Source organism: Alligator mississippiensis, chromosome 1, assembly GCF_030867095.1.
Source record: "Alligator mississippiensis isolate rAllMis1 chromosome 1, rAllMis1, whole genome shotgun sequence".
Taxonomy (NCBI): Eukaryota; Metazoa; Chordata; order Crocodylia; family Alligatoridae; genus Alligator; species Alligator mississippiensis.
The window spans coordinates 226,899,122-226,913,216 of record NC_081824.1 but is presented as its reverse complement, the minus strand read 5'-3'; the positions used below and the strand labels follow the sequence as shown (position 1 = coordinate 226,913,216).

Sequence of the window (14,095 nt, the reverse complement as noted above, 5' to 3'; positions counted from 1 at the left end):
CTTCCACATTCCATAACAACTTATGGTCTCTCTCATCTTCCCCTTACTTTTGACATACCTACAGATACCCTTTTTATTGCCTTTTATGTCCCTTGCCAGCTACATCTCAAATTGTGCCTTGGCCTTCCCAATTTTCTCCCTGCTTGCCTCTGAAATATTCTAGCCCAGTGCCATGACCAAGTTTCCACTTTTTATAGGAGGATCTCTTGAGTTTCAACTCCTTCAAGAAACTGCTGCCTAGCCAGGCTTGCCTCCTGTTGCACTTCCCATTCCTCCACCTCATCAGGATAGTTTGCTCCTTCACCTTTAATGTGGCTTCCTTAGGGTAAAGCCAGCTCTCCTAGAATGCTTTTCCCCCTCAGACTTGCCTCCCAAGGAATTCTCCCATCAGGTCCCTGCATTTGTTAAAGTCTGGTTTTCTGAAGTCTAGTGTCCTTATTCTGCTGCTCTCCTTCCTTCCTCCCCTTAGGAACTTGAACTCTTATCATTTGGTGGTCACTACAACCCAAGTTATCTTCTTCCTTCACATTTTCAACCAGTTCCTTCAGAAGACCTTCTTCCCTCATTGGCCTCTTTACCATCTTAATCAAAAAATTATCCCCAACACACGTCAGGAATTTGCTGGACTGCTTGCATACTGCTATGTTTCTCAGCTGGCAGCTGGCCTGATAACTGAAGTCCCCATGTGACTCAAGTCCTGAAATTTAGAAACTTCTATCAGGGGCGTTGGTTGTAGCCATGTAGGTTTAAGGACACAGGCAGACAAGGTTCTTCAGGTAGATGTGATCTTTTTTATTAGACCAACTAACAGTTGGAAAAAAAAAGTTCTTTACAAGCTTTCAGGCACAAACGCCGTTCACCAAGCACAGGGAGACTCTGCTGGTGTTGTGCTCTCTAAGACAGAAAAGAAGCTAATATACAACAAGCATGTCTGTGAAAATGCAAATGAGTGGAAGTTAGGAAGACAATGGGTGTGTTGTGGGGGGGAAATGCATGAAGAAATGCAAGTGGTCAACTGGAGGCAGGTTACACCTGGGGTATCAGATGTCAGGCAGGTTGTAATGTGTTATAAAACCATTGAAACTTCTGTCAGTTGTTGAAAGATGGCCTCATCCACCTCCTCCCTTCCTCCTAGTTTGGAGGCCTGTAGCACATGCCCACCATGACATACCCCTGCTGCTCTCCCCTCTGACCTTTATCCAGAGGCTTTCAACAGGCCAACCTTCCCCTTCATACTGAACCTCCAAACACATGTACATCACATTTATATATAAGGCACCACCTCCCCTTTTTTACCCCCCGCTGCCTATCCTTCCTGAACAAGCTATACCCATCTATAACAGTATTCCAGTCACATGAACTGTCCCACATTTCCCTAATCCCAATTACAACATAATTCTATGATTGTGCTAGGAACTCCACTTCTTCCTGTATATTCCTCTTCAAAAATGTGTATGCACAAACATGAAAAGCATCTAGCTGACTGTCCTATCCTCCCCCTGAGAATATTATTAAGGTTTGTATTATGTAATTAATCCTGCGTAATGAATGCAGTTACCATCAACAAGAGAATTGGACAAAGGGAAAGAAGCAACTTAGGGCCAAATCTATGAAAAATTTTTGCACTTACAACTGGATTCCTAAAACTGGACTCCTGGACTCTGATAGATTTTAAGAGCCTGAACTGTAATCCAAAGAAGCCTCCCTGCTTTACTCCGGAGGTGCCTCCCTGTCTGACCGAAGAAGTATTAAGGCATCTGCAATTTTGCTTCCGGGGAAGCCCACAACTGTCCCAGTCTGACCATCCTGGTACCCAATTCATATTAAGATCCATGGAATCCAGAAATCAGGCAGAGCACTGCTAAGGGACCCAAATTGGAGAGAAGTGCTCCCAGTGCACCTAGCAAACCAACAACAGAAAAGCTTAGCCCAACACTGGGCATATCTATACATGCAATAAATGTGCATAAATTTAATGCACGGTAAGTTCATGCACAGTAGCCTACTTCCAAGTGAATATCTATATGTGCACCTGGGTCAGGAGTAAATTGAGCCAAACGGAAGCAATTTAGTCCAGGGCTGCTCCTGCTCTGCTCTGCCTCCCTTCAGTAGCCAGGGGGAGCTAGAGCTCCAGCTGCAGCTGCCCAGGTGCCAGGCTCCTGCTGGCAGAGGGCTCTAGGGGCAGCCCCAGGCTCCAAGGGGCAGAGGAGGAGCTGTCCCCAGCTCCAGCAACAGCTCCAGATGGCACAGAGCTCAGGACTAAGCCTCAAGCCCAGAAGGGTAGAAGGCAAACTGTACCTGGCTCTGGGGGCAGCTCCAGGTGGCAAAGAAGCCCCAAGCTCCACGCTGCCCACAGCTGCCCCTGGAACTGGGGACAGCTCACCCCCTGCCCCACAGAGCTCGGGACTAAGCCCTGACCTTCACTCGGCCCAGAGCACCTCACCTCCCATCTTCGGAGCTTGGGGCCAAGCCAAGCAGCAGTTGTGGCCCCCACTGCCTGGTCTGACCAGGAAGAGTTTGCTCCCGGGTCAGCATCTACACATACTCTGCCGTGCAGTAAAAAACTCTGCAGCAGGATAGTACTTGTATTTTACAAGACTACCCTGCTGTGGAGTTAATTTCATGTGCCCTAATAGTTGTGCACGTGTAGACAGTGACGCTTTACTGCATAGCAAATTAGTCTGCTGTGCATTAAAGCGTCTCGTGTAAGTGTGCCCACTCAGAGATAACATGCAGATTCATTCAAAACCACAGCTACTGGTGATATCTGCCTGTTCAATAACATCCTAATGGTTAGAGCATGAGCCAAGGAAGTGGGAGGCCTGAGTTCTTGGTCTTTTTTGGCCTGAGAGGACTCAAGCCCACACTGCTCATATCCCAAAAAAGTGGCCTAACTTGTCCTTCCATTGTTTTTTTTAAAAAGCCATTTTGTGGCAAGGAAGGGATTGAGTTTATTGCACATGATGGTGTTTAAATGCGTCAGTGGTTCACATAAGAGGCAGTAGTGCAGTTAGAACAGGGGTGGGCAATGAGTTGGGCTAGGAGGTCACTTAGGGAGTTTTGGCGAGCTGTTACAGGCCAGGTCAGCACCCCTGCCCTGGGCTGCTAAGGCCACACTGAGGCTACACAGTAGTGCACATCTCCTGTTGAAGTTGGGCCACTGGGCAGCCAAAAAGGCAAGATTCACAGAGCCAGAGGGAAAACTAACTAGAGCCTAAATGTAATTCAGTGCTCAGGAAACTCACGCGATGGGGGCTGCTGGTCCCTACTTACAGGACTACTTTCCTGTTTTAATCCAGTTGAATGCCCAAACAGACCAGGAAGCAGAAACCAGGATCCATCCATCCTCTTCCCAACCATGCCCTGCCCCTTCCGCCCAAGTAACCTAATAACTAGGCTGCAGAGCCCTGTTCTCTCCGGCTTTTTCCCCTTCTGGCCCAATGAATCCCATATTCATAGCTGCTTAGCTGCATGTCTTCAGTGGGAGGGACATACTGCCTCCACATGCCCCAGCCTGCAGCCTGATGGCTCAGGCACTCTCCTGAGAGGGCAAGATGTGGCTTTGATTCCTTTTGGGCTGAGGAGATCCTAAATCCCAGGCCTCCCACTTCCTAGGCCAGTGCTCTAACCACTCATCTACCATATGATACCTAGACAAAATGGAGGATCAGATTAAAAGAAACTGCATGAAGTTCAATAAGTAAAAGTTCAAAGTCTTAGGCTGGAACAATCGCATTCACTAGTACAGACTGGGAACTGACTGGCTAAGCAGCAGCTCTGCAGCAGGACCTGGGGATTATAGTAGACAATAAGATGAATAGGAGCCACCAGTGTGACCTTGCTGCCAAGAAGAAGGGAGTGATTATTTCCCTCTATTCAGCACTGGTGAGGCCACATCTGGAGTACTGTGTCCAGTTTGGGACTCCCCACTACAGAAAGGATGTGGACAAATTGGAGAGAGTCCAGCAGAGGCCAACAAAAACGGTTAAGGGGCTAAGGCATGTGACTTATGGAGAGCGGCTGAGGGAACTGGGCTCATCTAGTCTAGAGAAGAAGAGACTTAGAGGGGATTTAAGAACATCCTTCAAATACCTGAAAGTCCCTTCCAACTCTATTTTTCTATGATTCTATATAAAGGCAGGTACCACCATCTTTTCCTCCTTCAATCACACTCCAAAGAGCAAGCTCTTCTCAGTCCTGCCAAACAATACACTATTGAAGACAAGTGCCTAGAACAGGCTTGTCCAACATATGGCCCAAGGGACGCCATGCGGCCTGCCAAGGCATTTTCTGTGGCCCGAGGTGCTGCGACAGGAAACGAAAGTAAACATGGTGACTCGCCACTCCCTGCCTGCAGGCGAGAGGCAGCCCAGCCCCGGGTCACTGGCAGAAGCGGAGCAGCGCGGGCAGGTGCCTCCTCCCGCTGGGCTGTCGGCATTGGCTGCACTGCACGGGGTGGCCCTGGGCTCAGGTGGAGCCTGCGCTCGCTGCACCCTGAGGTGCCGCCTGGCCCCGGCTCCCTCCAGCCCGGCACGGCGCAGTGATGAGGACCCACGGAGGCGGTGCGGCAGCCAGGTTCGCCCTCATCATCTGCCTCTGCCGCCTCCTGCCTGATCGGAGCCGGGCCAGGGCCAGGGTGGAAAGACGGCACCTCCCCTGGGGCCAAGCTGGTGACTGTGGGCTCCTGGCACCTGTGTGTGTGTGTGGTGGGGGGAGGCAGGGGGGGGGGGTGTCCCTGCCTTTCACAGGGGAGGGAGGCTCAGCTCTGACCCCCATCTCCTGGGGACGAGGCTTTAACCTCAAAGCCTGGTCTTCCCTCCTGGGAGCCGGCTGTACCCACATCCCAAAAGCCGGGTGCTGGAGCATTGCAAAGGAAGGCAAAAACCTCCAATCTGCTTTAATCCGACTATGGGGTAAAATTCCTTCCTGACCCCAAATTTGGCAATCAGTGGGACCCCGAGCAGAGGGGCAACACCAGGGCTCGGCAGCATTTTTTGGGCAGTGCCAAAAACACCCGCAGCTTTGACTTGTAAAATGTTGGCGTGCCAGTGGCAGACAGTGGGGGAGCCACGAGGGGCTCTATCCTTGTTGCAGCAGTGCAGCCCTGGCCCTTCCCCTGAAGTCTGCCCCGAGGCACACGTGCCAAGCAAAATGCCTTTGTGTGCTGTGCTCTGGCACCCAAGAAAGGGGTTGCCTACCTCTGGACATAACCATCTAGCCAAAAACCTATGGATTTGGTCCCAGAAGGAGCATTGGCACACCCCAGTCAAAGTCTCTCGCCTCGGCTGTAGCCAACACCCAGTACCTCTGAGGAAGACTTAAAAACACCTAGCAGAAAGTGGAAGGGTGGTGGTGGGGGCAACCAGCAAGGCCCAGAAGCATGAGAAGTACCCATAGTAGAACACAGGCATAGCTATGCCTAGATCAGGGGTAGGCAAAAATATGGATTTTAAACCACATTTCCAGACCCATTTCATTGTCACTTCCTGCAACTCCGTTGGTGTCAAAGGTCACTTGACATCACTTCCTGATATGATACCACTTCCTGTGAGGTCTTTGGGTATGGCTTGCCAGCCCACTGGGTGATAAAGAGTTCATGATCCGGCCCCACATTCAAAAAGGTTGGGCACCCCTGGCCTAGAAGGTCTCCAGAATCTATGTAGATCTTGAGTGGACAGAAAGCAGACAGTGTAGACCAAACCTAACTCTTCTCATACACTGGCTTAGATCAGGGATCAAGTGCCTAAACATTAAGCAATCTGGCACTTAGAATTAAGTGCCTCTAAATTTATTTTGGATCTGTCCTTTATACTACAAGATACTTCCCAAGTCAAGTGTGCGGATGGCTGGAAGCATCTATCAAGGTAGAATGAAAATTTGCTATGCAGCAAGAGGCTTCCTGAAAATGCAATGAATAGACAGAATTTTATTAGTAGATGTTAAGATCTATGAATCCAAAAAGATGACAAAGCCAGTAGGGGAATACAGATCACCCGAGAGAGGTACTAATATAAGAGGGATGAGGGTGAGGAGGGGAATACAACTAGGTTACAGAAAATACAATGTTAGGCCACTACTGTGAGGACATGAAAGCAAATGATTGGTACTGTATAAGCTACCACCATACAACCTACTCGGCCAAATAACTACCAGTCTTCTATTTAAACTAGAGAGGTACTACTGGCATGTCTATTACCCTTGAGCATGTAGTGTGCTGTATTTTTAGTTAAATCACTCTACATCCAGAGCAGCTAACCTGCCATCAAAGGAACTGTTCGGTATCTTTGCTAGTATAACAATTCAAAAGTCTGAGCTATTATCTCTAGACCTTGCTTTCAGTAGGTTGAGGTTTCCTTTACTGGCAACCTAATGAGGTAAGGCAACTGCTGTTATCCACAATGGCACTGCCACAAAATGGAGCAAAAGCACAATGGATTCAACAGTGCTCAGCCATTTTCTGAACAGCACAAATCACACTGACCGTGCAGTACTGAAAATGAGGGCATGCACTGATGCACAATGTTAGACACAAAAGGGTTTCAGGTCAAAAAATACAGGAAAGCCTACACACACACACAGACAGGCCAGCGCTCAAAAACAACTAGATATTACTGAACTATGAGAGGTAATATTACCTTGTAGATTTTTTTTTAAGACAGCAACGCCAGTTTGTGCGCATCAGCAGTCACGTTATCTGGCAGCCAGATTGGCTTGGATAACACAGGGCATTATTTGGAGGTGGCCTTCAGCAGAAACCAAGCTAGAAAGGTTCAAATTTAAACTTTTGGAAAAATTCCCCATCAATGATCAAGCAGTATGCAGCAGCATTAAAGCCATGATTCCAAAAAGTAAAAGCCTCCTTAGTTTTATCTACTCTCAGGGCTTTGCATCTGAGACAGTCAAAATGCCTCTTAAATGCAATACAGAAAGGAAAACAATATATAAATTAGGCTCATTTTTTTCTATATGAAGAAATACAGTTTAAACGGAAGATGGAGGGGAAGGGAGATTCTTACTACTTCTAAGAAATAGAACTCTAGAAACTCAGGTCTCAGACCTGTTAAACAACTCCAGGAATTTCTTGAAAGCTGACTGGTAGGTCTGTGACCTTGCAGGCACTATGGACAATTATCCTGATATATAAAAACCACAACCACCTCCCCATCTCAGACTGTTTTGAAGTATATGCTCTTCTGGGTTGTTTGTGTGTTAATACTCCTTTGAAGCTCAAACTGCACCACCTCTAATATTAGATGCATCAATGGCTCAATACCATCACTTGCCATAAGCTCAACTAATCCCCTCCTTTTCACAAAATGGCCTTTAAGAAAAAAGGAATAGAAGGACAAGCTAGCTAGATTTTCCACATTCTAAAGCTCCTGATTTATTAAAAGCCTTCCCATGAATAACTGATACACCTTGGGAATAGCACATTCAGAAGAATGTGCGTCATCATCACCGCACACACTCCCACGGTAGGGTTTACTGTGTACTTGCTTCAACACCATTTTTTATTTGCAAGCACTGATGTCTGAGCACAGCAACATCAATAAGCCAATCCTGGTGACATGTGGCATAAAGACAAGTGGTGCATGGAACTTCCAATCAGATTACATTTGGTTTCATTTTGATCTACTAGGAGTTTGCTAAACTAGGAGTTCTGCTTGTATGTTAAAAGATTTTTTTGTTACCTGTTGTATATTTGTTAAAATTCAACATCCACACCCACTTCTTAAAAGCAGAGGTAGCAGGCCCCTTATTCTTCTCTGGCTATGGGATCTTACAGCAGTGGTTATCAACCTTTTAGACTCAAGGCACCCCTCGGAAAATGCCAGCTCTTAGTTTTCACTTGTTTTTTTGACTACAGAAAAATAATAAATCAATTCTTTTGTTAAAAGAACCCATAATGTAAAAAACATTTTGACCTGTTGTGGTCTTTCTTAATTCCTATTTTAAATCTCTGGGTTTCTCTCATGAATTATGTTTGCACACCTAGCAGTGCTAACCAACATCGTGTAGCATCCCACAGTACTCTTGAAAGGATCTCAAGGCACCCCAGAATGCTGTGGCACCCTGGTTGAGAATTGCTGGCTTACAGGTTCATGCTGCAAAAGGACTCTTCTACCCCTTGGGCGCTCTGCATTGGTGGTTCCACAAGGATCTACTCCATCACCCCTATTATTCCAGGAGCACAGGAGACTCTTGAGAGAGTTCCCTGTGGAACAAGGGGCTCAACTATTTTCAAACTGCTGAGGACATGCATTTTTCTGACCATCTCATCCAAACCAAAAGTTGTGGTTGAGAATCTTTTCCTAGTGCTAAGGATTTTGAGAAGATTGGCAACAAGCCAGAAGAAACAAGTAAAGCGCTGGCAGAGTACAATACCTGAAGGGTCTGTCCACTGTTTATAACCTCTCGCAATTCAATGAGATCTGGCTGCAATCAGGATTATGTGCTTCCACTTTGGTCTGGTCAATAGGTAGCATGGACTGTGCTGCTGTAATTCATGGCCTTGTCACCTGTAGGTTGGATCTCTGCATATGCTCAACCCCTTAAATCCATTTGGAAAAATGAAGCTAGTGCAAATCACCTGATAAGCCAAGTAGCTTGTTGTAAGCACATTACATGTATATACTCTGGGATTTGCACTAGCTGCTTACTGGCTTCCAGTTGGAGCTCAGGGTGTTGTTTTTAAGTGAGAATACAAGATGCTGCTGCTCTCCCAGCACCATAATGCCACAGTTGCAATCAAGCAGTGGCTCTTGAGCTGGCTGCCCATCAGTATACAAGAGGAGTTGGAGCGTTCTCTTCTGGAATTACTCTCTCTCTCCCCTGCCTGAATCTGCAATAGCTTGCTGACCTTCTGGGCCCAAGGCAAAGCCCATCTGTTCAAACAGGCATACGAGGAATGTACTTCAATCAGTACCTCTGCTTACCAACAATCATTAGTGAGGGGGAAGATACACTTCCTCCAGTTTGACCCTTTGTAATGACTTTGGCCTCATACTTTTAACAGATGTCAAAGGTGCCCAGAGCCCGTGATGATTTTTATTTTCTATTATTTTAAACTAAAAACAGAACCTCAGTTTTCAAATACAGCAGGTTAATTTCCCCAAAATATGTCTGCAGCAAAAGGCTGACTATTTTTATTAAGTCTATATGGTGCAAATCTACCCTTTTTGCTACCTGACTTCAGACCCAACACAGCTAACTCCTCCTCTCTATTTTTTAACAGAGGAAGGTACTTATGCATGTTAGTCTGAAGTCAAGGAGAAGGCAAGGCAGAGTGGCACCTTTAAAAACTAACTTGTTGAAAAAGCTCCAAGCTTCCGTAGACTACAGCCTAAGAAAGCTTATGCCTTTCTGAATAGAGTTAGTCTTTACAGTGCTACTCTGCCCTGCTTTCTGTCCATCTTCAGAAAAAAAAAAGCCTTCAAGTTGATTATTAAAAATAAAATTTCATAATAGAGAAGTTTTGCTTTCCTGCTGCATCAGTCATTACTCAAGGCTGCAGGTGCAAAGTCCCACATAAATACACTGAACCCCAGATTTAGGAGGCATTTTGCTGTGAACCAAATAAAAGTCTAACTTTCCACCCAAACTGTCTGCACCAATGTTGTTCAAAGATCAGCCACTGAAGAGCAAATTATAAAAAGAAAAGTTTGAGGATCTGTAAGATAAGGAACCATTCTTCTAAACATGGTCAACAGAACTGCCCCATAGCATTGGTACAAAGCATCTAAAAAAAAATCAGAGGGAAGTGAGCTGGAGAAATAATTGATGAACAACAGCCACCCTGAATAAAAACTCCATTCCACTACGTTATATTAATCCCTCTTTGTACTCTTGCACTACATGCTTACTCTCACAGATGGCAACTGCTGCTAGATTTAATTTCAGTGACAGCAATCCTTGGGTTTTTACCTCCAAGCCATCTGGCACAATTTTGCTCTTTAGAAATCTTAAACACACGAGTTTTAAGACTTCACAGGGGCCAGAATTTCAAGTCACTTTATTAAATATTTACTATGAGGGACCGATTAAATGAGTCAACTTAAAAGGTTTTTAGTGAACCAAAACAACAAGCAGCAAGCAAAACCAATGGAAAAGGGCCAGTGGACAAAACATTTACACATTTCAAAAATAATCAAAGTTCTCCTTCTTAATAAATGGAACATTTGTGGCCCGCAGGTTTAAAGTTGACAGCCTGAAGCTTAAGTTATGATTGGTCAATGTGATGCACATATACAGAACCTCAAACCCAGAAGAACATGATTGAAGGGACTGACCCCTTGTCAATAAGAAAAGAAAAATTCCCAATCCATAACTCCATGTCTTTATATTGCGTCTCTTCCTGACACTATAAACCTTTTGCAGAACAGAAAGCAGAGTAAACAAGTGGTGCGATTCTGACTGGCTGTTACAAACACACAGGATTTCCAGCTGACCTAATCCCACACCCAATGAACTGTAAAACTCCCATTGACTTCACTGTGCTCCAAAAAAAGGCTTTTAATTTTTAATAAAATCTCTCTTCCACAGCCTATAAAAGTGAAGTGTAATAAAATCTTGGGCCGGGAGGTTGAAAGGAAAAAGAAGGGATAGAAGAGAAGGGAGATTTCCATAGACCAGTGATTCTCAACCAGGGTGTAGTGGCACTCTGTGGTGGCTTGAGATGTTTTCAAGGGTGTTGCAGAGTGCATTAGCACTGTTATTTTATGAATCATGTAAACCTAGATATTTCAAAAAGGAATCCATAGTGTTGAAACAGAGACCACAATGGGTCAGAATGAGGTCTCTGCAACAAAAGAATTGTTCTATTATTTTTCTATAGTCAGAGGGAATACTTAGGCCATTGTCAAAAAATGACCGAACACTAACACTGGCATATCCTGAGGTGTGCCTTGAGTCTAAAAAGGTTGAGAACCACTGCCATGTACACAGAAAAAGGAGCTGGTTAATTCCTTCTTCTAAAAGAAACCCAAAGTACTAAGATATTTGCAGGTGCACACAGGATATAGAGTTATTTTAAAATAAGTCCAAGTCTTTAGCTTGATTAGAGAGAGGCATATACATACCATTCAAAACGTCAAGCCACAAGTACTGTTCCTCAAATGACACATGCATTTGTATAGACTTACTTAAATACATCTATTAAATGAGGTACAAACCCTGTGTGGACACATTTAATTTTAAGAGCTGCTTATTTCCATTTGGCTTAGACCTGCTTTTATCTGAATTAAAATAAACCAAAACTGCACCAGTAAAAAAAAAAAAAAAAAAAAAAAAAAAATCAATTTAGAAAGCACATCTGGAGTAAAACTGGTGCCCCTTACAATATAAACTAGTCCTTATAAAGGCAACTCAAATGGCTGGAATCTAATGTACATGCTAAACACAGGATTCTGCATTTGACTAATACAGCCTACCTAATTGTTAGAGCAAATTAGCAAAGAGAGACCAAGACAGGCCCTTTCTTATACCATGATCTCAGGCTAAATCCATTCAGTGTTGAAGTCCAGAAATAATCAGAATATAGGGGCTTAACACTTTCGTAAGGATATAATGAAGCTCCTTTGTTCCCACCTACCTAGCAGACCTTCCTTACTGTGCTCAACAGCCAACATTTTTGCTCTATGAAAGAGAGAAACTAACTCTCATTTCCTCGTTTCCTAAACAGCAGACTCATCTCACAAATTCAATAGCAGTCAAAAAGCCTCCCTGGCAACAGTAACAGCTATGGCGCCTCATTCCCTTAGCTTTGGAGGGAAGGCTGCCAAAGTTACACACTTGAACCAACAGCCTAATGGGATTAGAAACAGGATAGGTAATTAAACTGATTCCCTGATCAATGTTGTTTACAAGGTTTGCCAGCCCTTCCTCTCAAAATGACACTCTCGGCATCAGATTACACATCGCCAGAAAGGAGAGAGATGATCAAACCAACACACACTGAAATACAAGATACCAGCTAAAAGGCAGAGTTATTAGCCAATCCGTAAAGCTGCTACATGGCAGATTATGTATTACAAAGAGCAGAGGAAGAAGAGAAATCGTCTTTGTCAATGCAAAGCTCTGACCACACACAAGCAGCAGCAGCAGCAGCTGCTACTGCCAGCGCCTTCAAAGGATTAGCAAACCTCAAGCCTGCTCATCATAATCTACATTTCTCTATAAACTAAACAATAAATATATGTTTCTGCCCCCAACCTGCTCCTCCACCCTAAACGGCTACATGGCTTCTTACATAAAGACAGCTGTGAAGCAACAATTAAACAAAACAAAAAAACAAAGAAAGGGATGGGTAAATGCAGGATGTTTTCCCAGAACTACCGATCGGTCTCCAAAGCCTTGAGCACTGCAGAGCACTTGGTGGTCTTGTTGCAAAGATCATTACCTGGCTTTAAATCTACAATACAGCCATTGTTTATAAGTGCAGTCACATCTCCCTCGTTCACGTAGGCAACCAAAGAAAAAAACAACATATGTAGCCTAGGAATCAGGGGCTCTCTCTCATTTGCCACAGCCCAACGGCTGGTGCACCAGGCCTGCTGCCCACACCTCTCACTACTACCTCCTCCATCTGTTGCCTCCTGTGTATGCCGGCAAGTTTGCTGGGGCAGAAGCCGTCTCTTCCAGGCTGGATTCATACAGAGCCTGGTGCAAAAGAGCCCTGGCTCATTACTGGGGGCTGCAAGGTTAGGAGCAGTAAGGCACTGCTCTTCTCCCTCTCTGCTTCCAGCAGCAGCAGGGCAGAGGGAAGGATGCTCATGCCAGCTGGCCTGGCAGGGAGCAGCACTGGCATGGAAGAGGCACAGACACCCCAGGGGCCAGCTACCCTATACGAAAGGAATCCTCGCACCCAGCATCCACGTAGTTGCAGAGGAATACGAAGCACGCGTGAGTGTGCACACACGTGTGTGCTCGCATGCCAAGTGATCCTGGTTCCTCACGATTCCCCTCCTAGGGCATCAGCATGGGTAGCTTAACATCACACACACGCATGCAGATGCGCACACATACGGACACACACCCCCCCAGGCACTCACCCGAAGAGCCCCCGCAAGAAGGAGTGTGAGGACTTGACGCGCTTCTCGGCCTCGGCCATGAGCTGCACAGCCTCGCGCTCCTTCCCGCTGCCGTCCATCGCGGCCGCGGCTCCCTGCGCTCGGCCGCCCCCCGCGCCGCCGCCGCCGCCGGGGGGGCGGGGCGGGGCGGGGCCGGGCCGGGCGCTGCTGGGAGATGCAGTCCCGCCCCGCCCCGCCCCGCCCCTGCGTGTGTGCGCGCATCCAGGTGTTCCTGCGCGCCTTGTGTGTGTGTGCGCATGGATGCGTGCGCGCGTGGGAATGCTTGACCGTCTGTTTTGTGCGCGCGCACGTGTGGATACGTGTAATTATGCACACACGCGTAGGCAAGGTTCTTTGGGTTAACCTGATCTTTTATTACAACTTAAATAGTGGGGCAAGCTTTCCGGTTTAAAAACCCCTTCGTCAGGCTGAGGAAGCCTCTCCGAGAAGGGTTTTTAAACCCGAAAGCTTGCCAAGAACATTTTTTTCCGAACTATTTAAGTTGGTCCAGTAAAGGAGATCAGGTTCACCCAAAGAACCTCGACTGCCGGTGTCCTTAGACCAGCACGGCTGCAACCTACGCCCCTATTATACTCACACACACAGCTCATATAGATATAGATACCTACCTATATATCGGCTGGATACTTCAGATAGATACATACATACATACATGTGTGTATGTGCATATACATGTTCATGTGTAGGATGTGTGTTAGGTACATACTCATCCAAGTGTGTATGTATGTACGTGTATGCATCCATGTGTGCATGTGTAGATGTATGTGCCCACACATGCGTATATGCATCCACATGTATATGTTGTGTATGCGTGCACATGTATATGCCTCCATGTGTGTAGATGTGTGTGTGCATGCACGTGTATATGCCTATGTATGTGCATATATATATATATATTCTCATGTGTACATGTTTGTGCATGTGTAGATATATTCATGTGTGCACGTAAGTGTATATGTACACATGTATGTGTGGGTATGTTGTGTGTATAATGCGTGTACACATGT

General features: G+C 45.9%; 1 protein-coding gene across 1 annotated transcript in view; it reads right to left on the bottom strand.

The window, feature by feature from the left end:
* The window catches only part of NAPB (NSF attachment protein beta), a 49,785-nt gene extending 36,593 nt beyond the window's left edge, over nucleotides 1-13,192 (bottom strand). Inside the window, exon 1 of the mRNA XM_019491051.2 lies at nucleotides 13,050-13,192. Within this exon, the coding sequence (XP_019346596.1) occupies nucleotides 13,050-13,147 (98 nt within the window). The 5' untranslated portion in view covers nucleotides 13,148-13,192. The remainder of the gene's footprint in view (nucleotides 1-13,049) is intronic.
* Between the last annotated feature and the right edge of the window lie 903 nt (nucleotides 13,193-14,095).